This window comes from Gigantopelta aegis, unplaced genomic scaffold, assembly GCF_016097555.1.
Source record: "Gigantopelta aegis isolate Gae_Host unplaced genomic scaffold, Gae_host_genome ctg4924_pilon_pilon, whole genome shotgun sequence".
Taxonomy (NCBI): domain Eukaryota; kingdom Metazoa; phylum Mollusca; class Gastropoda; order Neomphalida; family Peltospiridae; genus Gigantopelta; species Gigantopelta aegis.
The window spans coordinates 1-24,745 of record NW_024534118.1 but is presented as its reverse complement, the minus strand read 5'-3'; the positions used below and the strand labels follow the sequence as shown (position 1 = coordinate 24,745).

General features: G+C 34.2%; 1 protein-coding gene and 1 pseudogene across 1 annotated transcript; both read left to right on the top strand.

Annotated features, from left to right (window-relative positions):
• The first annotated feature begins 4,684 nt into the window (after positions 1–4,684).
• Positions 4,685–16,327, top strand: LOC121366169 (zinc transporter ZIP9-like). The gene is given in 8 exon segments (XM_041490722.1): positions 4,685–4,772; positions 14,856–14,951; positions 15,292–15,357; positions 15,401–15,408; positions 15,410–15,488; positions 15,638–15,678; positions 15,734–15,832; positions 16,151–16,327. Coding segments are annotated over 8 exon segments (654 nt in total).
• Positions 16,328–19,580: 3,253 nt separating this feature from the next.
• LOC121366168 lies at positions 19,581–20,937 on the top strand (annotated as a pseudogene).
• Positions 20,938–24,745: the final 3,808 nt, after the last annotated feature.

Here is a 24,745-nt window from a genome sequence, read left to right as displayed (position 1 = left end):
ACACATAATGGTTGCCATGGTGAGCAATGGGACAAAAAAGACACGCAAGTCTCTTGAAGGCTGACTCAAAAGATTATCCCTTGTCATCTTTAATACACTTCTCTTGGACCGTACCATTGTTTAACCTCTGTAATTAAACCAGCCAATGAAGGAGCTAGCACTGAATCACATCCCAAATGTGATTATCATTCATTATTGAGTATAGGAACATCACATTATGTGGCAGTAGAATGCGCCAAAAAGGCCCCCCATATCGTTAATTAAAGACCAGGGGCTCAAACTAATGATGATCGAAACAAAGATCACTAACAGTGGAAACAAGCAATAAGGCCTTGAACAACTTATGTGGACTTCATCTACTTGTCCTGAGATTGAAACTATTGACGTGATTATCTACCCAATGATAATTGATTGCACCCGTGACACAAGGGTAACCTTCACGGAACTCGAAAAGCCAACTGCAAGAGAACTGTTGACAGATGGAAATGAGTTGAGTTTATAGACATTCCTTATTGCTATTAACAATACTGGCCTCCCAGGTGTGCACTAAGTCTTTAAAATAGTGCCAAAATGAAGGGGGGGGGGGGGGGGGGGGGGGGGGGGGGGTGGGGGGGGGGGTGACGAGAGTTTTCCAAAACGAAATCGAGTAATAGGTAAGAAAAGAAAAAGTGATATAGATTTTTTGAATTTTCACGAGAACAGAACCAAACTGCTTGGTGATGAACTGGCCATTTTTTGCACAAGTTTCAATATTGACAAAAAAACATTTTCTTCCTCAATTTTCAAGAATCCACTTTAACTAGACTTGTTTCCAGCACCGCTACTCCAGGCCAACCTTTTTCTGTTGCACTATTAAGACGAATATTTTCTTCTTAAATTATCTACTGTTTCTTGATGGTACTGGACAGAACATGTTGAGTAGTAGAGCCTGATTTTAAATACAGAGAAGAATGAGAAAACCAAGAACAATAATATAATTCACTTGTAAAACTAGTTTGACAAATTCCTTCAAGGAGAGGAGTAATATAATAGTGAACTTAGGACCCAAAACTCCACTGATCCAGCTAATATCTGCGATAGCTGAAACCACGCCTTTTCTAATAAAAAAAAAAGTTCCAAGATAAAGATCTAAGACCTTCTGGCATTGACCATACAGAACTGTGAGATACACGAGGTAAGAAATCACTGATAATTGCCACCTTATCTAGCCCTGTCGGAGCTAGGAGTGAAGAGCTAAGAGTTGGATATTGGGTGTTGTGTCGAAAAACTATAAGTAAAGATTGAGATATTTTGCAAAGGACGCTGTTCTAGTTTATCAAATCCTAAGGAGGTTCCAGACTGTAACTCACCTGGTCTTGTTCCAGCTGTATCATGTTGCATAAGTAATTGTGATTTAGCTGCCTGTTGGGCATGAGTGAATAGCATCGGAAATGAGGATCATTTCACGAGTCATCCAACGCAATAGGAGTATGTGTGGAGTCAATAACAAAGATCCCAGTGAGTTGAATTACGAGGGCATGGACTGTGCTGGAACAAACATAGACCAACCATTCCTGACTACGGTCATAGAGTGAGGATTGAAGAACAGTCAGAAAACTTTCTGCTGGTACCAAGTGGGTTACCAACAAAGTATTGATAGAAAAAAAACTGACATAGAGACTTTCTAGAAAGAGAAATGTGATTCCGCATCTAATGTCCCTGTTTTCTTTAAAAAGCCAATCTTTTGACAAACTCATACTGATATGGTTACCATGGTGATAGGCGTGGCAGGAGCACCTGCAAGTCAGCAATGTTGAGATGGAGTAAAGAAAAGGAGAGGTAGAGGTACTTGCTAGAATAAACCACACCTTAGAAGAAAACGAGAAAATAGGTAGTATACAAAGATAAGACGAGGGTTGGTCACCACTTTGACTTGAACTTCCTGGAGTTATTACGTGCTTGTAACCATAGTAACATTAGTTCTTCTAACAAGTCAGTCAGGTTAAACAGGATCTGTAAACAAGCTGATAAACTGGCTACTATTTTTAGGTGGAGAGCGAACAACTCAAACCTTCGACCACACCCAAGAGAAGCAATAGAAGTCGATTGTCATTTTATGATAGAACATTCTGTCTGATTGTTTAAGAAAGCAATAGAATCCATTCAACTGTTTCGGGCCCAATAGCAGCTGTGAAATTTAGTGATCAAGAGGGTCTTGTTCTTTGTGGTAAGAGATTGATAACGAATGTTTATGTAGTTTTGATTTTAATAACTGAGAGTGGGCGCGTAAATTGGATTTAATTGAAAAACAAATCTGAAATGGACAGATGGATAGCAAGTAAAATGGATACATAAAACTAACCACTTCCAACTTCAACTTCACTTGTATCATCAATAAATTACGGAACACAACAATCAACAGCTCACTAAACTCTATGTGGCGGAGTTCACCTGTATACCATGGTAACAATAATGAGGTGAATCATACACAAATAATACACCTACATCATTATTGGATTATTGCTATTGTTGTAACTCTGGTATTATGTGATACACAAAAGATAAGGGTGTGGTATCATTGTAAATAAAAGAGGTAATTGTTAGTCAACTTTGTACATTTTCAATGCACTCAATCACTTTGTGTACTAGTACCAACACATGATTCTCTTAAAAAAAACTATTCTAATCGACTAACCACTTCCAATATGTATTCTACTAATCACATGTCATGCAAACCTGCATGAGGTGTATTCTAATCGAAACAACCATTTCAATATTATTAATCACAAATACATGTACACATATATGAGGTGTATTTTAATCAACCAACCACTTCAATATGTATTCTACTAATCACCATGTCATGCACATGCATGAGTGTGTATTCTAATCGAACAAACCACTCAATATGTATTCTAATCACAAATGCCATGAACTCTATATGGGTTGTATTCTAATCACCCAACCACTTCATATGTATTTACTAATCACATGTCATGCCCTGCATGAGTGTGTATTCTAATCGAACAACTCACTGTCAATATGTATTCTATCACAAAGGCATGTCTATATATGCGGTGTATCTAATCGACCAACCACTTCAATTACATGTATTAATCAAAACCCCACTAATTCTGTATAGAGTATCTGAGTCAAACTTTACCTACCTTGCATACAAATATGATAGATGGGTTGCCAATAGCAACAGTATGTCTTCTTGACAAAGGAACTTCTTTAAGCTATCTATTTCCAAAGTCTGAGATAATGGGTTGTCCAAGAACTGTGTGGCTAAATCTGGCTAATAGATCCTGACTAGGGTTAACGAACTGAGTGAGGGTCACTAAAAAAGAATAAAGGAGAGAAAAATTTTATTGGATCTGTATTGTAATGCCCATACTTTAATGTGAAATTTCTACATTTAGGTTCTGATTGTTAAAGGATTAGGGTCTGGGGTATAGTATTAAATTCCATTAAAGTACAGCGATTTAAATATTAGAACTTTCCAATTATAAAATTAAGGATGCCTTATTACCTTGATTTAAAGCAGACAAGTAGCATCTTTTCCCTCTGCAATTGTAATCAAAAATGAATGTAGAAATGTATCTTTTGTATCACGTTCCTGCAGAGGAGACCAAAAGAATAATTAAATGGGTTGTGACCATTACTGATATCAACTTGCTAGTACATCAGTTCATTTTATTTCAATTCATGCTATCTAATTATCTACTTAACCCGTTTTCTCCAGTCTCTGAGAGAAAGGAGGTCAAAAAATTATTAACGGTAGAGAAGCCATATTACAGCTACTACAGCAGTGGTAGACGAGCTGCCAGAGTTTGTTATAAACTTTGTATTACTACAGACCTCACGCTATAAGGAGTCCTTGGTAACTACAGTCAAAAGAAAGTGACACAAAACCCACTACCTACTGCTCATTTAGAGACAAAGGCACAGGCATAGCCACGCCCACCAATTAATATTCAAATGGCAGAAAACTTGATTCAGTTTGGAAGAAGTTAAAAAAACACAAACGCAACTTCGAGTATGTGGATTTTCAATAGCAGGAAAAGTGTACGATATCACAGAATTTTACAAATCGGTATTAAAAACGTATTTCGTAATGTTAGCTAAAAGCTTGTAAACTATTAAAATTCTAATCCAAGTCTTAATTTAATTATAATATTATTACTTAGATGTATTCTCTCAAAAAAGCACTATGGTTGTGCTAGCAAGACTTCTATTTATAGTTATTATTAACAACTAATATAATGTGTACTGTTTTTTCTATACCACTAACCAGCATCCAGGAGGTGAAGAGATATTAATAGATTATGCAGGTAAGTCATTATAGGTACTAGAATGTAGCCAAAAACTTATGGTACTAAGACTGTATAACCAACACTGTATTGTGCAATTTCAGGTACTGATGCGACATATATGTTTGAAGATATTGGTCATTCTACTGATGCTAGAGAACTCATGAAAACGATATTATATTGGTAGACTTGTTAAATAAATCAAAATTTGAAATTGCCATTCTTATTTTGTTTGCACGCAACACCCGTGGGTGACATCCCCCCCGCATATTAAAGGACCATAATAGAATCTAATTAGTGAAGGTGTGGTATGAACAATGCAAACGATTTTAAACTTGCTTTGTTGGTCATACACTGTTTATGAAAGCAGTTCTATTTAAAATTAGCGGAAGATGGCTCGACGTAATTTTTGCAGGATAACGATGCGTCAGTCCCCAGTAGTCTGCCGTCGACCAACAACAGATTTAAACAGACGTCCAGGTATATCTTGAAATCAGTAGTCAATTCTAGTGAAGGTAAGAAGTTGCTTATTAGTAGAGTATTATTATTTAATTAATTACTATCAAAATATAAATATCTGGTCTAAAGTTAATTCTACTATTGTAATTATATATAGTTTTCATCAGTCGACATACTTCAATCAACGAAGAAGAGAACGACATGGAAATACTTGAAAAAACCCAGTTATAGGTCCACCATTAATTCTACAGCAACTTGATCAAAAAGGAGGAGGAAAGAATCACCTCTCTGAGAGTCAAACCACCTAATCCTGTGAAAGGACCAATATAGGAGGAGGACAAAACGAAAAATCTGTTTATAGTCCACCATTAATACTTGATCAAAAGATGAAGGAAAGCAATCGCCTCCTCTGAAAACCAACCACCTAGTCCTGTACAGGAAATGATGGAGGAGGACCAATGTCTCGTGCAGCAAAATGAACGTCGAAAACCACACAGTCATCATCCAGCACCATTATATGGAGAAATTATTGTGTTGGGGTATGTGAAGTAGTCTGTCCATTAGTATCTATTCAGTCCATCCATCCATCTATCCTATCATTCCATTCATTTATTAAACCACATGTTTGTGAAACCTGACCCTCTGTTATGTGAAAGTGATCTCCTTGTTTCAATATTATGTTCCACTGATTCTATTCATATATGTAAACAATAGTATTATAAACAAAATTAACATTTCAATATCATCACTATTAGCTGATTATGAGAAAGGTCATGTGAATGATAAAGTAATGGACTCTTTCCTTAATATTTGGAATTATTAGCTTTGATTCCTATGTCTTCAATAAAATTATTTATAGTCTAAACCTGTCAATATCATCAGGTCCCTCTTGTTATTAATGTCATAATATCCTCTTATGCTTTCTGTATTACCTAACATCCACCACCTGGTTTGCTAATATAGAAATTAACATTCTTTCCTGTCATCTGAAGTACTTTCCCTATAAGCTTTCTGTCAGTTTGGTCTATAGACTATCCAAATATGTCCTTCTTTGGTCATTGTGCAGTCTACTTGAATAAAAATTGTTGTGTATTGTCTGATAGTGAAGTCTTGTCTGGTAGTGAAGGAGGAGAGAATGAAACACAAAAAACATCACTTACACTTTATTTTGTTAATTTGTGTTAATTAGTGATAGCACACAGTCCATGACCACTGTCATGGATTGTTTAGTATGTATTTACATTTAGTATGTCAGCTGGCCTCATTGACACTTAATATTAGTAGTGTTTATTAAATTTACACCTTGATTCCAGAATGATATGATCTCTCTCTCTCTCTCTCTCTAATAGCACTAATGGTGAATTACCTTTGCCTCCACTCAGTCCTAAAATAGTCACAGATACATTTTAAAAGCGACACCTAAACCTACAGGCGTGTCTCTGATAGTCAGAAAACCTGAGGTACATAAAAGAGATCAATACCGATAATAATAATATAAAATAATAATAATAATCATATATAATAATAATAATAATGTAAACAATAGTATATTTAATGGTATTATTGCTTATAAAATACACATAACACATAACGATATATATTATGTGGAGTCAACTACCGATAAAGTCAACTAAGATGTAGATTAACTATCAAGCTATAATACTTTTAGAGTATGTAACTCATTATGTTTATAATAATTGTACATAACAGGAGTGATTATATTTACAGAATGTAATGTCGACATAATCACTGTCCATTATATAGTATGTACCATTAGCCTGGATATAGTCTAGACAACTACATAATATGAAACATAACATATACACTGTAGCAATGTCTTGACGATAAACATTATGACAACTGTTATCATTACATCATTAACTCATCATAGTTTTGTTTTCTTAGGACCGGACTCACTCTCTCGTTTCTCCACCCACACAGTTTCCATGACGCTAGCTAAAAATAAAATGTGTGTCATGAAATTCGGACCTGATCAATCAATGGACATTTTCAGGTAAGAATGTGGGTGTGGTTAGGGGTGTGATCACAGTTTGGTTACACTATTATAGATTGGACGATCTGTTGACTCAGCTATTGACTTTGGTTGTCGTGGATACGTAGAGTCTGAGGAAATGGCAAAAAAGTTTTCAACAGTAGTAGCACAGTATCACGATATGCCTGTCGTATTTTATGTGAAAGAGTACCACTTATACTGCAAGGATCTATGCAGCTGCATTTGATACTAAAGGGAAAATACAGATCTCTTGTAAGTAATGAGGAGAAGTGGATTATTTATTGACAAATTAAGTGTGTAGCAGCTATTTCAGTCATATTGCAGGTAAAGAGACATTATGTGATCATAGAATGTTTCCTTTCTCTGATATGACATATTGTATTGTAGCATGTGTGTAGTTTAAAATATATGAATAATTTACAATAAGAATTAAATACTAAAATAGTTTTGAGAAAATAGATCAAAAAATAAAATGAATTTATACACTCAACTGTCCAGTAGTTACAGTGGCTGGTGTTGTGGGTGAAAAATATCTTGTTTTAAAAGTTGTTTTTTTGCGAAACCAAAACAACTCAGTGTCTATTTTCAGTTAAGACAATTTGATGACTATTGTCAATTAATTCCATCTACTTATACTAATCTTTACATTACTTTATTGTCAACCATTAGCCTAATAAATACACTGAGGTATATGCTCTTTAGAACATTTACCTAGCCAACCAAGTACAACTATTTACTTCCTCCACTATTTCTATGTAAGGATCTTGATACATTTAGAGTCTGGCAATGTTATTAATTCTAGTAGGTTGTAGTTACTCTTAAGCACTTCCTCAGTAATAGCAGCTGCAATAATCCACACACAGTCAGTATTGACTATTTTTCCCAAAGGGGGTTCCTATCCCTTCGTGTTATTTATTACACTGAGTTGTTAACCAACTTACACTTTATTCAGTAATCTTACCAAACTTGTAACTTTAGTAGATAAATAAAAAGCTATTAACGCTCTCTCTCTCTCTCTCTCTCTAAGCCTATGGCACCACATGGGTAGATTCTGTTACAGGAGATACAGATGGTCTTACTACTAATGGCATTGCTATACTCAGACCAGTAGGTGTCTTTGAGTCAGGTGTAGAACAGGTCAATGGCAAGAGATTACTGTAATGGGAAATATCAGAGAAAATGAGACCTCAACGTTCATCAAGAACACCAGGAGCAGCTGTAAGTGTTAGATATCAAATTATATTATTATTAATTGTGTTGCTAAGTTACCTGCTGTACTAATGCGTTGACTGATGGTTGTCTTTATTGATCTGTGTGGTATGACCATTAAGGTGGAGAAACAGCATTGGGATGGATCATGGACCAGTGAGTCTGTTAGCTCTTGTTAGGATGGAGGAGTTTAATCTTATCCTCAAATCCCATAATCTATTTTTCCTCATTAGGACATAATATGTGTATGCTCAGGAAATGTAGGTATTGGTTCGAGGATAAGATATGGGTATAGGTTTGAGGATAAGTATGTAGGTATAGGTTGAGGATAAGATATGGCTAGGTATAGGTTTGAGGATAAATATGTAGGTATAGGTTTGAGGATTAGATGAAAATTCCATAGTGAAGACTTGATTTATTTATACTTTCTTTCCAGTCTAACACACTCCTACGAGAACGGCATCAAGCTTTGAACCACTGACTCCACAGTGTCCAGTCAACTTTCTAACTTTACATTTCAGAGGTGGAAAACTAGTCACTGATAACCGCTGTACCAAATGAAGACAATGATTCTAGAGAACCCTGGGTCTACAATGGCTTGTGGTCATGTAGTAGGACAACATAACTGGAAAGGATCTCCAGAATGATAGCAACGAATCTCGAACTTGTCCGTATATGTAAGTCAAGTAAGTAGGAAAACCCTAAATTAATGAAGGCAATTAGATGATAATATTAATGTTACCAATAGTTTGTGGTAGGACAGTGGCTGACAGTCTGACTATGTACTAAATGTCTCTGAACCTTTCTCCTCAACCTTAAACCGTACCTAATTAAGATGTACTTCTATAGGACAAATAACTCTCTTTTAATTATCCTGTACTTACTATTACCCCTACATACCCATTGTATTTACATATGCATATTACTGTTTATATTACTGGTATATTATATATATATATTACTGTACTGACATTAACATTATATATAATTACTGTAATCTATATAAATTTATATATATATTACTGTATTATGTATATGTCATATCAGGACTAGACTATTAATAATATACTTGTTTATTAGACTAGCCTTTATGTCAAGCTGGAACTTGACAAGAGAATGGCATTCTTTATTGAATGATGGTTCACTAACACACACATTCTCGCCTTGTGGTCTGTGACTACAGAACAACTGCAAAGTATGAAACTATATAACTAAAAATATACCATTCTATTCAGCAGGAGGTCCATTTTATCACTTCATTTTTGTTAATTTCGAGATATGGTCAAAGGTCTATTTACCTCACTTAGCAAGTAACTGGAACCAGTCGATGTCCTTTCTGTAGTATTCCACTCAATCCAGATAGACCATACGTTAAACTGCTCTTCAGTTGACAAAGCAAATGTTATTAAATATTTTACAATCTTTTAAATGTTTTTTGTGTTTTGTAGATGTTTTAAATAATCATGTCAAAGTTATATATATATATATATATTTATATCTATAAATTCAAGTTAATTATTTCTATCATAAATGTTTTTAATTAACAATTAAATTTTCTCATTGAGACCACGAAAATATTTTACAAATTACACACTCTATATAGTTACTTGATCTGATAACTCCCAAAAATAATTTTCCAGCACACACACAAATATCTATTATTCCTGACCATTACTATTTTTATGCTTTCTTCTTCTTTTTAATATAGCTTTTTCAAGAGCTGTTGCAACAAAGACGAATCAGCTTTTTTATTACTCATGTCAACATCTGCATTTTTCTAATGGATTCTTAAGAAGGGCTTTGCCGCGATATACGAATACGACCCATGGGGTCTTTACCAAAATACTTAACACTTAATTCTTGACCGATTTGGAAGTTCAGTTCTCTAGGATGAGAAGATGCGTCTGTGATCCATTTGTGAGAGATGTACACAGGCACGTTGACGGCCAGGCATGATCTCCAAGATAAGACCAAACGGTCTTATAGCTACAACATGTGCATTATAAATAGAGCCAACTCAAGTACATGTTCCTAGAGAAACAAAATGTTGAAATAAAAATAGCGCCACTTTGTATTTATTACCAGGTGCTGGATCAAATCAACTTATATCAACTGAATATTTAATTGGCTGTTACCCTCAGGGTCAGGTGCATTCATTAATATCATCTACTTTTCTAATACTTCCATCCATACTGTTTGAGATGGTTGCAAAATTGACATTATCTCATCATCAACTGTAGTCAAAAACTGAGCTCCTTTAATCATACATATTATTAACCCTTTACAACACCCACACACAGTACATGTAAGATAGTGCATGGATGGATCAAAAACGAATGTCTCTTACCTGTCCTCTTCAACTATGCTCTAATTTTATGTCCTCCATACCTATTCGTTTTGTGTCTTTTAGACAATGGTACCCTCCATGGTCCTCTAAAATGAGCTATATATTAACATTATTGTCTTTAACTCACCATAAACGGTCCCCTTGTCTTGTAGTAGAGATTGTCCTAGTGAACGATTGGGCATTGATCCATTCATATCGAGTACTTTATAATGTCGTGACTCTACAAGAGAGGGAGGGGACAAGAGGATAACTAATGTGGTCATTACTTATTACATGTACCAAAGGTTAATAAATATACACAAAATTGATTGGTCAATAGTAAACATGTTAATTCAAATTTAATTATTGGTCTGCATCTATTTATCAATCCTCCCCACCTATTCATCCGAGCATCCACCCCACCCACCCCCACCATTCCTCCATCCCCCCACCCCCCCTTTCTCCATCCATCCATCTACCCACCCATCCATCCTCCATTCATCCATCCATCTACCCAGTTCATCTATATATCCCTCCTGTCATCTATCCATCCTACCATCCATCCATCCATATCATCTATCCATTCATCCATCATCTATCCATCCATCCATCCATCCATCCATCCCTACCATTCATCCATCCTCCATACCTTCATCTATCCATCCATCCATCTCATTCATCCATCCATCCATTCCTCTATCCCATCCTCCATTCATTCATCCATCCAGCTACCCATTCATCTATATATCCATTCATTCAAAATGCATTGATACAGATAAGTTAACTTCTGGAACACACAACAGCTTCTTCAAATATTCATATGTAAACCGTTTAAATCGTTTAATATCAATCATCTAATAAGCAATTAAATATTAATTAAATATCTATTAATTATTATTTATTAAGTATATAACTGCTCACTTGACAAGACTTTTTATTTTCCATCTCGAGTACCGCCATCTTAAAGTCCCATGTGACCCAGAGCATCTTCAATACCCTGTCTATGTGTTAGCTATAAGACAATGATAATCATTTTACTAGACAGAGAGATCAGTTAGTATTTGGTAACGTTGAATAGACTCAGACCCAGACTGAGTTTCTAGTATCAGCCAACAAGCAACATCATCCAGCTGCTGACTTGGGACCTTGACACACCTACATGTACAATAAAACACATTTCATATTACTGTCAATACTGGTGACCCCCCTCTCTTAAGATATTTCAAAAAGGAACACTAGCTAATACATAATTTGGCAGTATACCCTTAAAAGAGGATGCCCCTTTAAACTAGGGCAATTATAATAGGATTAATGGCCCCGATGTAAGTTATTGTATTATACCTGCATCAATAAGGCATACTCCTGCCACAACACAGTTGCCATTGATGAGTAACCTAGCCAAGCAAATAGGTAAAGTCTTTATTTTAATTGCATTACCATTAAATCTGTCACTAGATCCTCCTGATTGTAAAGGAAAGTCATTGGAAGGAAGGTCGAAGAGCATGCTCACTTAAAGCACCGTGACCTATTTCACGTCTACCTGTATTTATGAAGTGTCCTGTTACCATTAGTGGCAAATGGAGGGAACTAGAGTGAAGAGTAGATGGAGAGAGGGGGAAGAGGAGGGAGAGAGGGTAATAGGTAGAGAAGAGAGAGAGAAAGTCATAAAGTAACAATACAGATAATCATTACTCATAATGAAGCATGAAATTCGTTACTTTTGATCTCTATAATAATATAAGTTAATAATAACATAATTATAGTACAATACCACTATAATAAGTGAAAGAGATCAGCTTTAGCAGCACTCTCAGGAGAATCAAATGTCACTGTTGAAAGAATTTGTGTCCTCTCCTCCGACGAAATCGTGCCGAGCCATGAAGTGGGCTTCAAAAAGATCACTTCACCATTCAATGGGTCTTAAATCTGTCATGTTTGCGTCCATCACATCTACTGAAAAAGACTGGAAAATGAATATATCAAATTCCTGTCCAATCCATGATCCATTCTCTAACTTATCAATCCCTTTATTCATTCATTCATCCATCCCATTGTCACTATTCATCCATTAGTTGAACTAACCTCCTACCATCATCCAATAACTATGTCCTCATCACAAGCTCTCACAGAGTTTCCAGAATGCATCTTTTACAGGAAGGTTTCTTCTCACAATAACTGATCGTAGATTTCGTCCTCCTTCAATAATAATATTAAAAATGATTACATACATTATTAAGCACTCACCTAATTCTTGTAAATGATATTTCAGCATCAGCACAAATGCAAATAGAAGCTCATCAAGACTCCTCATAAAAGGTACCAACCCCTAACTTATGTTTGTCCATCCTATCCATCCATCTATCTATCTATCCACCATCTACATTACTTTGAATGAGAAGAGTCTCTTAAAAATATTAATATTTCTGTCATAACCAAATCTACAAAATAAAAATTAAAACAAATATCTATTTTTGTTTTAATGACCATACTTAGAGATAGTTTCTTGAAAACTCGTTAGAAGTATTAATTAAGTGACATCTCGAGTTGATTTCCTTATTTAATTCCTGTACTTTGTTAATGTATCTAGTAAGCTGGTGAACCTGTATACCAAAGAGAGAGAATCTATTAACAATACATTATTATTAACATTACATCATTATTAACATGCATTATTGTTACATTACATCATTATTAACAATATATGATTATTAACAATACATTTATTAAACAATACATATTATACATTATTAATTAACAGTATATTATTATTAACAATACATTCTTATTACCAATACATTAGGTTAAAAATCCATTCTTAACAATACATTATTATTAACAATACATTTTTATTATACTTTATTATTAACAATACATTATTATTACCAATACATTATTAACAATACATTATTATTAACAATACAGTTATTATTCCTGTTCTCTTACTTCTGTCAGTCCCATATTTAACAGCTTCATCAAAAACTTCTCTTCAGTTATTTCATTTCTTCCAAATCCTCTATACATCACTGTGTATATAATATACAACATTAATGAAGTGTGGAGATAAAACACCTCTCTATAACAGATTACTTTTAGAAACTGTCGCTCAATATCTAGAGATAATAATATATCAAATATTCGTAAATAAGAATTAGGACAAGTATTTTGAATACAGAGCTATCCTTATTCAGAGTGTCTTCTTGTCCAAATTATACTAATCTACTTAACACATTCTATTTTATTAAATGCAATTAACTAAATTGAGATCAATTTTATCAGTTAAAATAAGAATGATAAATTTCTATATCAATAAATTAACACATAACATTAACATACTTCCTTTAAATGATGGGATTTTAGTAAACAACTTATCATACAATTGACCCAATCTAAACATCATCTGCAATAACAAATACAATTACTAGACATAGCAATGACCTCTGCTTACCCTAATTGGCACCGCCCATGGGATATATTAAAGATTGCTAACTGTAGCTGAACACCATTGAATTCTAAGTCTCTCAGGATCATTTTGACCCAGCACAGCTAGTAAGTTACATATAACCTGTGGTGTCATATGCAAGTCACATGAGCTATCACATGAACTTTTGTAGCAACCGGATTATCATAGTCATATCCTTCAGAAACAATGGGGTAACGAAATGGATCCTATCTAAAAACAGATATATGCAGCTGACAACTACGAAGAATAGATACTAATCTCTACCATTAATCTACTTATAAGCGATCTCTCTGTCAGAAGATCGTAGCTCTCTCGTAAAAAGTTTATGAGGTATTCTAACCACTCTGCAGACCGCTCTCTCTCTGTAATCCACCTGGATATCATTATAAGTGACATTATTATAATCCTAATAAAGGTCAGTCCTCCCCCATACCATAATGAACTGGTAACTCGGCCCAGAACTAATCGAGATGTTTGACTTGATACATTTGTCACCATTACGTAGTATTACCACACTATATAACACACATTGACCATGTAAAATATGGCGCAACCCTGTTACCACACAGCTGTAAAAACTTAGCAGTATTATCCGAATCTATTAAAAAATTTTCTATTTTAAGTACTGTCAATCATTTCTACATAACCTCTTCAATTGTACAAACAGTAAGCTCCGTCAGCTAAACCGCATATTTACCAATAAAAGGTGATGGACCCTGTTTATAGAGATGAAAGACACGGTTACCAAACTTATAAAGCTTACTTTGTCCCTAATGGTGCCTGTACTTAAAATGCTCGTTGCTAATACCATCTTCTGTTGGATTGAGAGATACTCGAGTAAAGTCTTCTATACAGATGAGACATCTGTGGTCCACGTGGGTAGCTCTATGTGTAATTAAGTGGGCGGGTCATATTTTAAGTAACTAGGGAGGAACAAATGGAGCAAATTTGGACACTTCTTGCATTCTCAGTGTCCATGTTTCTAGGTTGTTATCTACAGCATATCAATACCTTTATTTTTGTCTCTATCAGAGGTTACGTATATGTAGTATTTGACATCAAATTATTGAATATTTCTTTTGTATGAAATTATAGAAAGTGCTACGAGATTCACTGTGTTAGGGGCTGGTCTATTAATTGGGACAGCTCTGATTGTCATCATTCCTGAAGGAATTGAGTCTTTATTCAGTGGTATGAGTTACTTAATAATAACCACACCTCTTTTAATGACCAATAGGTTCAACTCGATTCAGTCACAAATCAGAGACAAGAAGCAATTAACGCTATACCCACTGATGGCCAAGTTGACAATAAAGAAGAAGCTGTGATCACAAAGAAACAGGTTCTCCAGAACCAGGGAGACGTGGTTAGGAGGATTGGAAGATGACGGCTTACAATTTTTAATGGGTTTGTCCCTGGTATTAGGCTTCATCTTCATGTTAGTTATTGACCAACTCTCGGGAACACATTCCCATACCAGTAACTTAGGTATGGGACCATAGAGTTGATAGTCTGATTTTTTTTTATATAGAAGTGGATACTATTAGACAAGGGGTGGGGCAACTGCAAACAATAGGACTAGTAGTACATGCTGCAGGTTAGTGTACGTAGGGTTAAATATTTTACCATTACTCTTTTAGCGGATGGTTTTGGCACTTGGAGCAGCTGCTGGATTATCTAAGACCGATGTGGAAGTTGTAATCTTTTTAGCCATAATGTTTTACACAGGTAAAGAATGATTTTTATTTTTATCAAGAGTGTTTAGGAGCCCGATAACAGAGCCTTATAGTTCAATGGACATTAGGTTCCAAGGTATAGAGTTTGGGTGATCTAGAATTGAGCCTGTGTGTCCCTTTTATTTATTTTTCCACTTCTAGGCACCTGCAGCGTTTGGTTTGTCTCTTTTCTCATGCATGAGGTTAGTAATATTGCTCTATACGGAATAGAGTAGTCATTCCATCTCTCCTTCACAGGATATGACAAACAGACAGTCTCGATATCACCTGCTTTTATTTTCACTGGCAGCACCATTGGCAGCTTTTTTCTCTTATTTTGGATTAGTAAGAGTAAGTGTGAAAGACAACAGTGTGTGTGTGTGTGTGTGTGTGTGTGTGGTGTGTGTGTGTGTCATTTGATATAATAAACATGATTGTAGTTAAGGGAAATGTGGTAAGACTAATCTATTTATTTTATGGACACTCCACACTAGCTTCAAACCAATTCTGTATGGGTATGAGACTAACTCCATCACCACTTTGACTTAATACAAATCTATGATCAACTTTATACTCTAGTCTCAAACTCATTCAGTCTGGGTATGAGACCAACCTTAATAATCTATAGTTATAATATAAAACTATTAAAATGTTAACTCCATTTATTGTTTACAGATTATGTACATAACGCAAGTACCTATTACAGGAATCACTATGTTATTCTCAGCTGGTACATTCTTGTATGTTTCAACAGTTCATGTATTAAATGAAGTCACTCACATGTCCTCTTCATCTGGTGGCAATGGCTCCACCTCCAAACTGACAAACCATCGGAAATTGTTATTGTTGTAACGGGAGCATTGCTTCCATTAATTTTTAATATAATACATTCACATTAATTAAGTAATTAATTAATCATAGATAATTTTAATTTTACAGTTTATAATGTGAGACATTATATAACATCTTTAATTATTATTACATCAATTTTGAAAAATACTTTAACATTATTATATATATATACTGGTCTAATACAATGTTTTATTGCCTTACTGCTCCTCTCTACTTGAGTTTATTAATAACTGTTTCTTACTTCTCAAAAGGCTAAGATTTTTCAGAGTTAGACTCAACTTATCATAGGAGTTAACAATGTGTTCAGTCAAATAACTTTATTAGTTTTGATGATCAATAGTGTTTATATTTGTATGAATAAAAGTGTCTATTGTAATAGAGTTGTGTATGTGTATATCATATAGTTTAATGGACAGATGAATGGATGGAGAAATGAATGGACAGACAGACAAACAGATAGATAGATGGATGAAAAACATTAATCCATAATGTCTATCAGTAATTACCAGAAATCATAACATTTTTATATAACGAGAAACATTGACTGTATTCTGAAAGGGAAATCAATTTAAGTGTTTCAATTTCTCAAATAGAGTCAATCTGTAAACATTTTGTTATTCTATTAAATACAATTATAATAGCAGTCTGAATGAACACAAGAACACTAGACTGAAACCAATGACCGATAACAAAGCTAAATGAGAAGAAAGACAGAGACTCATACATTCAGACTAGATCAGACACCTGTCTAAAAGTATATACCTCTATAAGCTTGAAGTTGAGCAGGTATATGAGAGAAAAAACAGTAAAAAATTTATATAGAATTCATCAACCCATATCAAGCTACTACAGCACAAAATTTGACATAACTTGATAAAATTATGACACGCAGCATGTGATTCCAAGATATCCTATAAAATAATGCATTAACTAAAATTGTTATAAGAAATAATTGTATTATTAGTTGGACTTTAGTCATAGTTACCATATTCTACTCAGCCTTTGTTTATAGTTAACAAAGCAACATAACAAGGTGTTAAAGGTCAGAGAAAATTTGTTTTTTACTCTAACAACCACATTCATTAATAGGACATTCAAGGTACTAACTCAATGATACTTTGTCCCAAAATATTTCTTGGAACTGTGTGTGTCAAGAGTGACATGTTAATTACTTAATACTCTCTCTTTGTTTATAACTTCTAGGAATTCAATGTAATTGTTAATAACTCATATTACAAACCAGATATTAGTTATTACTGCAATGAAATCATTGTTTACTAACACATAACCATACAAGTACTGTATGTTACTGCTTTGATGTGTAAACAATATAACATTATTGGTCATATTATAAGATTTGTGGTCTCTAAGCTCTCAACTTAAGGCATTAGGGTTAATGATATTTGTTGGTTGTTATGTGTGTTGAGGATTAAAGAATGTAATTTAATTTAATTCATTGCTTTCAGTTGTCATATACAATTTAAACATTACCTCCAGAAGTAACTTAAAAGACAAAACAAGGTAGGGTCTTGTAGTCTGTACTTTATTAACTGTCTTTCTAGTACATTATACTCTGTACTCAGTTGATTAATTTACATCTTTAATTATCCTTTTATTAGATACAAAATAATTCAAATATTTCTACATCATTTCTCTCTCCTCTGAATACAACAAGTACAAAGTATGACATGAACATGATCAGAAAGAATTCTACAAAGAAATAGTTATACAACTAATAAAAACTATTATAGTATCTGTTATCATGTACTTACTATATAAAGAAAATAATGGCATGAGTTATAATTAACATACATAATGGATACTTCAAGATGAAGCTGGCAAATTTTGTCTGATCTTCCAAATAATTATTATAAGAACATCACATAAATTTTTAAAAAGTATTAAACATTAACTATTGACTACTTTAAAAAACCATTTTCCATCTAACAGTATTAAGTTCCATGCACTATTGATGTCATCATTTTCCTAGTAATATTTACACAATCATAGTGAATGATCTGTTGCTATGCAGTATTACTTAATGAATGATCTGTTGCTATGCAGTATTACTTAATGAATGATCTGTTGCTATCCTTCTAGTATTACTTTGTAGGACTGTATTATATCAAACTGTTAACATAAATTACTGATATCAGAAATAATTTAATAGTATATTATATCATGTCATTTGACAACAAAAATGAAAGAAAAGTTTTGTAGAAATCAACAATTATACAATTACCACAATTACCATAATTATTATTATTATTATTAATAGTTATTAATAGTTATTATATTATACATGACATGTTACATGTTATTACTTCTCAATGTCCTGGTCTGTCTCCCTATGTACATATTCTTTAAAATATGTATTACATTTTGTGTGAAAGGCTACAATATACAATGAAACAAATTTACTGACTTAGAATACAAGTGATCTTTTTACCTGTGTTCATTCTAAGCTCTCTCTCTCTCTCTCTCTCTCTCTCTCTTTTCTCTCTCTCTCTCTCTCTATTATTCAAGCTAAAATACTATTTATAAACATTATTTTCTTACCAAACAATGCCATGTAAAAGAGCTAAATGAAAGTGCAGCTGTAACAATATAAAATCCTCAGTAGTCAATTGTTGTAATCTCATCTTAAGATATGCCTCACATAGCACTAGTACAACACTAAGTCGCCATAGCAACTGGAAAACAAAACCAATATGGACATACCAATGTTGTCATATACATTATAATTAATGTGATTATTATATTGTTGACATACAGAGGAAGTGGATATCATAGTTAAATATTATGTGACGATACGACTGAATCCGAAGTAATAGAATATCTAGCATTAAAATGACTGCATCATATTCCACATACTTATCAAGAAATCTCTCACAATTACTCTAAAAGAAATGGTAGCAAGAATCACCAAAACTTCCATACTTAATTGATATTATAAGGTCTCATTCTCAGACTGACAATGTCATGCATTGGAGTCTGGAATGAGACTTATTATCAACTTACACATTGTGACAATTGGATAGAGCCTCCTTGTATTCTCTATACAAAGCCTGGGAACTTCTGCAGCCACATTCTATACAAACATGTTTGCACCATGTTTCCACTTTCAGTTTCAAAGGTGGTGGGTGTGGCTACACGATGGGCAGGACCTATTGTGTAGTATAAAATGAATTAGACGCTCAGCTTTATCGTACTGATTTTTTTTTATTTATTTGTTTTTTTGTACTCTGTTATAATGACAGGAGGATTAAAGAAAGACCAGGACACTGCATCCAGTCCCAGCCGTCCTCCCCCACCAGCTAAAGAGCCCAGCTCGGTCTGGGTATTTGGATATGGATCGTTGATATGGAAAACGAACTTTCCCTACAAGGAGAAAGTGGTCGGTTATGTTAGAGGATATGTTAGACGTTCTGGCAGGCTAGCATAGACCACAGAGGTACTCCAGAAGCTGTGAGTTTTATAGTATACAAGAAATGTCAGTAGAAATTGTGGTACAAACAACAATAGTTTTTAACTATGTATGCTGCAAATAAACACTATTTTTGGGTACAACTTGGCTACAGAAACATGTCTTGATTCCATTGAAATATGGATTCCAAATGGGACAAAAAGCCATGCACTATGATGAGGTCCAAATTATAAATGAGAGATCTTAATTATAAATAGGAGCTCCAAATTATAAATAGGAGCTCCAAATTATAAATAAGAGAAACTTGTCTTCATTTCTCTTTTGCAAGAGTTCTTTTATTTTAGCTTTTAATTCTTTTAATTTGTTAAAATTAAATACATACACAGTGCATGGCTTTTTGTCCCATTTACCACCCAATATCAAAATACATCAACTCAATGTACATATATTATACTGGTTAGTCTATTTCCTGTGTCTGTTTACTGTCCAGCAGTATTATACTGTCAATATATGTGCTGCACACTTTTGATGTTTACAATTATATGTATCATTATTATGGCACTCAGTATATGGTATACACTTTAATCTTTATAAGCATTATTATGGCAATTATTTTAAACTCTTTCATATTCACAGCCAGGCCGAGTGGCAACATTGATAGAAGACAAAGAGGTAACATACACACACCACCCTTCCTATTTGGCTTCTATCCTTAACAACGTATCCAATGTTAATTTAATAAGGATGTTAATAAATTTAAATAGATACTGTTCCATTATTAGTTCGTCCTAGTCCAGACACTTTTACTTACTAAATATAATATAACTGGTAAATATATTTTTTTCTATGCAGGAATGCACGTGGGGCTTAGCTTATCAAGTGGACCCTCACGATGTACCAGAAGTCATGGAATATCTAGATCGCCGAGAGGCTGGTGGTTACACGACACATGAACTCACCTTTTATCCTCACGACATTTCTTTCCAAACATTCACAGTTCTTGTATATATAGCGACTGAAAGAAACCCAAAATCACCTGGGGCCTGCTCCACTCGATACTATGGCTCATCAAATTATTACATCACAAGGAAAGAGTGGAGATAATATTGAGTATGTCATGGAGCTAGCAAAGTCAATGCGTGTGATAGCTCCTCATGTTGTGGACCACATTTGTATGAATTAGAAGCTAGAATAAAGAACTCATGCAAAAGTGAAAGGGAGTCAAGTTGTTCAACTCATAATAATTATAATAATAATAATTAACAAAAGTTGAACACAGCACATTTAATAATATTTATTTGTAGCATTAAAGAAAATGCATTTTATTTTTTTATTAATATCAGGTTTTATTGTCTCCATGACTACGAACAGTTGATAAATTTATACATGATATTAATCTTATCATAATGGAGTCTGTGTATATAATTTTACAAGTTTTCTAATATCTATTGAAAAAAATTCTGTACATAATGTACCAAAGAGAACACCTCATCTACTTTGAAATTATTAGACGTAACAGATCAAAATTCTAATGAATTTTTGGCAACATTCTAAGCCCTACAAAGCCATATTATAATAGTGACTTCATTACTAGCTAACAGACATCAAAAGAATGTGGCTTGTTCAATAATTCACACAAATTCATATGATGGTTTAGAGACTAAGTTAGAGAGTAGGTATTAATAGCAAGTATCTTAAAACTAACATTACATAATAGCTTATATAATAACTATTGTTATTAAAAATGATGACAATTATTGCTTTTTAATTCTTGTAAGTTGATAAATGTCCACTGTGTCTTCAGAATAGACTAATATACATTTAAAATAGTTCTTAAGACTATTTTTAAAGCGTTTCACTCTGTCATAGCGTTCCTGAGCAGATAACAATATCAGTGTGTCAGAATCACAAGTGTCTTCATTGATTCGATTAGATCAGGAAAAGAGTCCTCAATATAGATGATATCAGCACCAAGAATGACATCATAGGGTGGAGTCAAAGACGAAGGAAGGGGTTTTCCCCATTCATAATGCACTATAGAAATGTTTACATTTGTTAAAGACTTTTGATTGATGTGAATATTTGTTTCAATCATGTCTACATGTTTGTCTGTAGCTATGACATCAGCTGCTCTACATAGAAAAATTAAAGCATTACATCCTGTAACACTCACATAGTCCCCTCTCTTAAGAGATAGAAAGATATATGTGAATAACAAGATTACATAATACCATATATTTTACCTAGACTTGCAGCTACCATACTGACCAGTCCAGTGCCAGCTCCTAACTCTATGACATGTTTCCCTACAAGTAATGACCTGTTCTTTACCAAGTAATATGATAGGGTCACTGCCTATAGTATAATACAAGTAGACTGATTTTATTATCCCATAGAAGAAGGGTCTGGTAATACATAAATGATTTTGCTGACGTAACTCACTACAGGAACATAGCTAATGCCCATATGCTCCACCCACTCAGTTAAGGGTACATATTTGACCATTAATTACATTCCAACACTGAGAACAAATTCACTTTATATATGTTGCCATTTAAACTTTACATAAATGTTTTTTACTACTAAATAAAAAAGGATGTTTAAAACTACAGTACATGTATATATATATATAGGGTTCTGCCCACACTCGTCGGTGGTGGTCGGATCCGACCAGCTAATCTTGCAAACCGACCACCACTAACCTTGCTCTGACCAGTAGAGTTTGCTCAACTAGCTAGATCTAGATATATACCTATGCCTTATTTACAGATCAAGATCAATCTGATGACAGTATGAACTTTGACTTACAGCTTTCCAAATCACTCCAGCTACTCCTAGTTGGTCCCAGTCCTGATTTATGATCCACTCTTTTCCAGCCAAGTTAAACTTATAAGAAGGTTTGTGAAATGGGTCAAAGAAATGATGATTGTAGTGTACAAGTTGAGTGTTTTTATTTCATCTTTCTGTTTGGCCATTTCTGTCACAACAGCAACAACTAAAGTGCATAAAAGAACAACAAAACCAACAAAACCTGGCTGACACGAGGTCATTTAGCATTACTGCATTACTGGTAGAAGGGTGTGGCTAAACACCTGTAGATAGATTGCATGGAGTGTAACGGGCAAATTTGTTCCTAGTTAAAATTGGACTAGGTCCATTTTTTGCATGCAAAATTTTAACCTAGGTCAGCTAATGGCTGTTGACTTACCTTGTTGTAGCCATAATTAGATAATTATATAGGGTCAAACTAAGACTATTTATATAACAAATACAAAAAAGTGGACATTCATAATTTTGTGTATCAATTTTTATAAAAAGTGGTATCATAACTTTAAGCTTTTAAAAAAGTGCAATGTGAAAATATAGTGTATCAAGAGAAGCAAGGTAAATTATAATCACAAAGTTAGGTTTTGGGATATAATAAATCTATATTATCAGTTGTAACAAGTGGACAGAGGTCGACTCCATTCTGTAGGGGGAGATGAGGAGAGAGATGGGGCTTCACCTTATCTCTCTTCAGTAGGTGTAAGATCTTCAGGTACTTCTAATGTTAACTTCTCAATTATACACTGATCTTGTGAAGGGACTACATCCTGATCTTTGGTAGTTTGTTACACAACTGTATTTTGTAACTTTTTCTTGGTCCTTCCTCATCTTAGTACTCTACTTTCTCTTCTTTTGTATTTCTTTCTATCTATATCTTGTCTTCTTAAGAAACCACATTTGTTAGTAATACATTTTATAGCTTTCATCTTGTAAACTATTAGACATCACTTCTACTAGATACTCTACAGGTTCAATATGCTGTACATTAAAATATGGCAGGTACATGTGTTAGTGACTTACGTGAGGCTCTTTCTTCTAACAATAAATGTGGCCTCTGATTTGATAGCCTCTCAACTCTTGGGACACCATTACAATGTTGGACAGAAAATAGACCTACTAATCCTTATACTTCATCCCTTAAAGTAAATGTGATGCTCAAAGTCTAGATTTAGTGTTGGACAGAAACAACATACCAAGCAACACGCTGAGGACACGTGGTTATAAATACTAATAGAGGGTGTGGCTAAACATAACCACACCTTCAACGTCATTGCTGTGTTTGTGGCAGTTTCAAAGTCAGTTCCTGTATAAAGATTCCCTCACTTCCTCATCAATTGTTTTTGTTCTTGATGGTTTTTCTAAATCTACAAAGTAAGAGACGTCTTAGTTCTTATTGTGTTCGTTATACTCGTCATATGATTAATCCTAGCAGTAATAAATAATGTCGTTTATGTCTTTATATAATAATTTTTCCATTTTAGTTAAACTGGCTAGTTTAAGATCACGTCATCGACCATCTGATTTCTCTGGTACAAACTCTTCTTCTTTTTCGTCATTTGGTAACCACACCCCTACATCCGCTCTGTCCCTCCCAGCTTCTTCCTCGTACCCTTCTCTTGTTCTGGTAGTATCTCTACAGAACTTGTCGTTATGACAGGACGAGATAGAACAAATTGAGTTTAGCTCAATCATTCAATCTTTACAACCAATAAATGTAAGTAGAGCCTCTTGGAAGGATGAGATAACAATAGATGTAGGAACAATTTTTGTCATTGGGGGGGCACATATGTATGTAGTTGTGACTGGTATAGTGAGGAAGATTTGTATTGAAAAGTTGCTAATCTAAATTAGTTCATTGTGAAACCATCTCACAATATACCAAAAATATGAGGGGGGACACGTGCCCCCTGTGCCCCCCCTGTTCCTACACCTGAGTTAATTTAAAGGTAACATTAATGGTGGTGAAATAGATAAGATGGCTGATACAGCCTTCTATCAAGGTATTTAGAAAAGGCCTAGGTGACAACCTAGTAGATGAGCAGGACAGTGGATAGATGAGTATAGGATAAAGGTCACGTTTTGTATGATGCCTCTTTGTCTAATAGGGAATTCACAGAAGACCACACCCATCTCCTGTGAAGCATTATGAGTTCCATGTTGTAGCT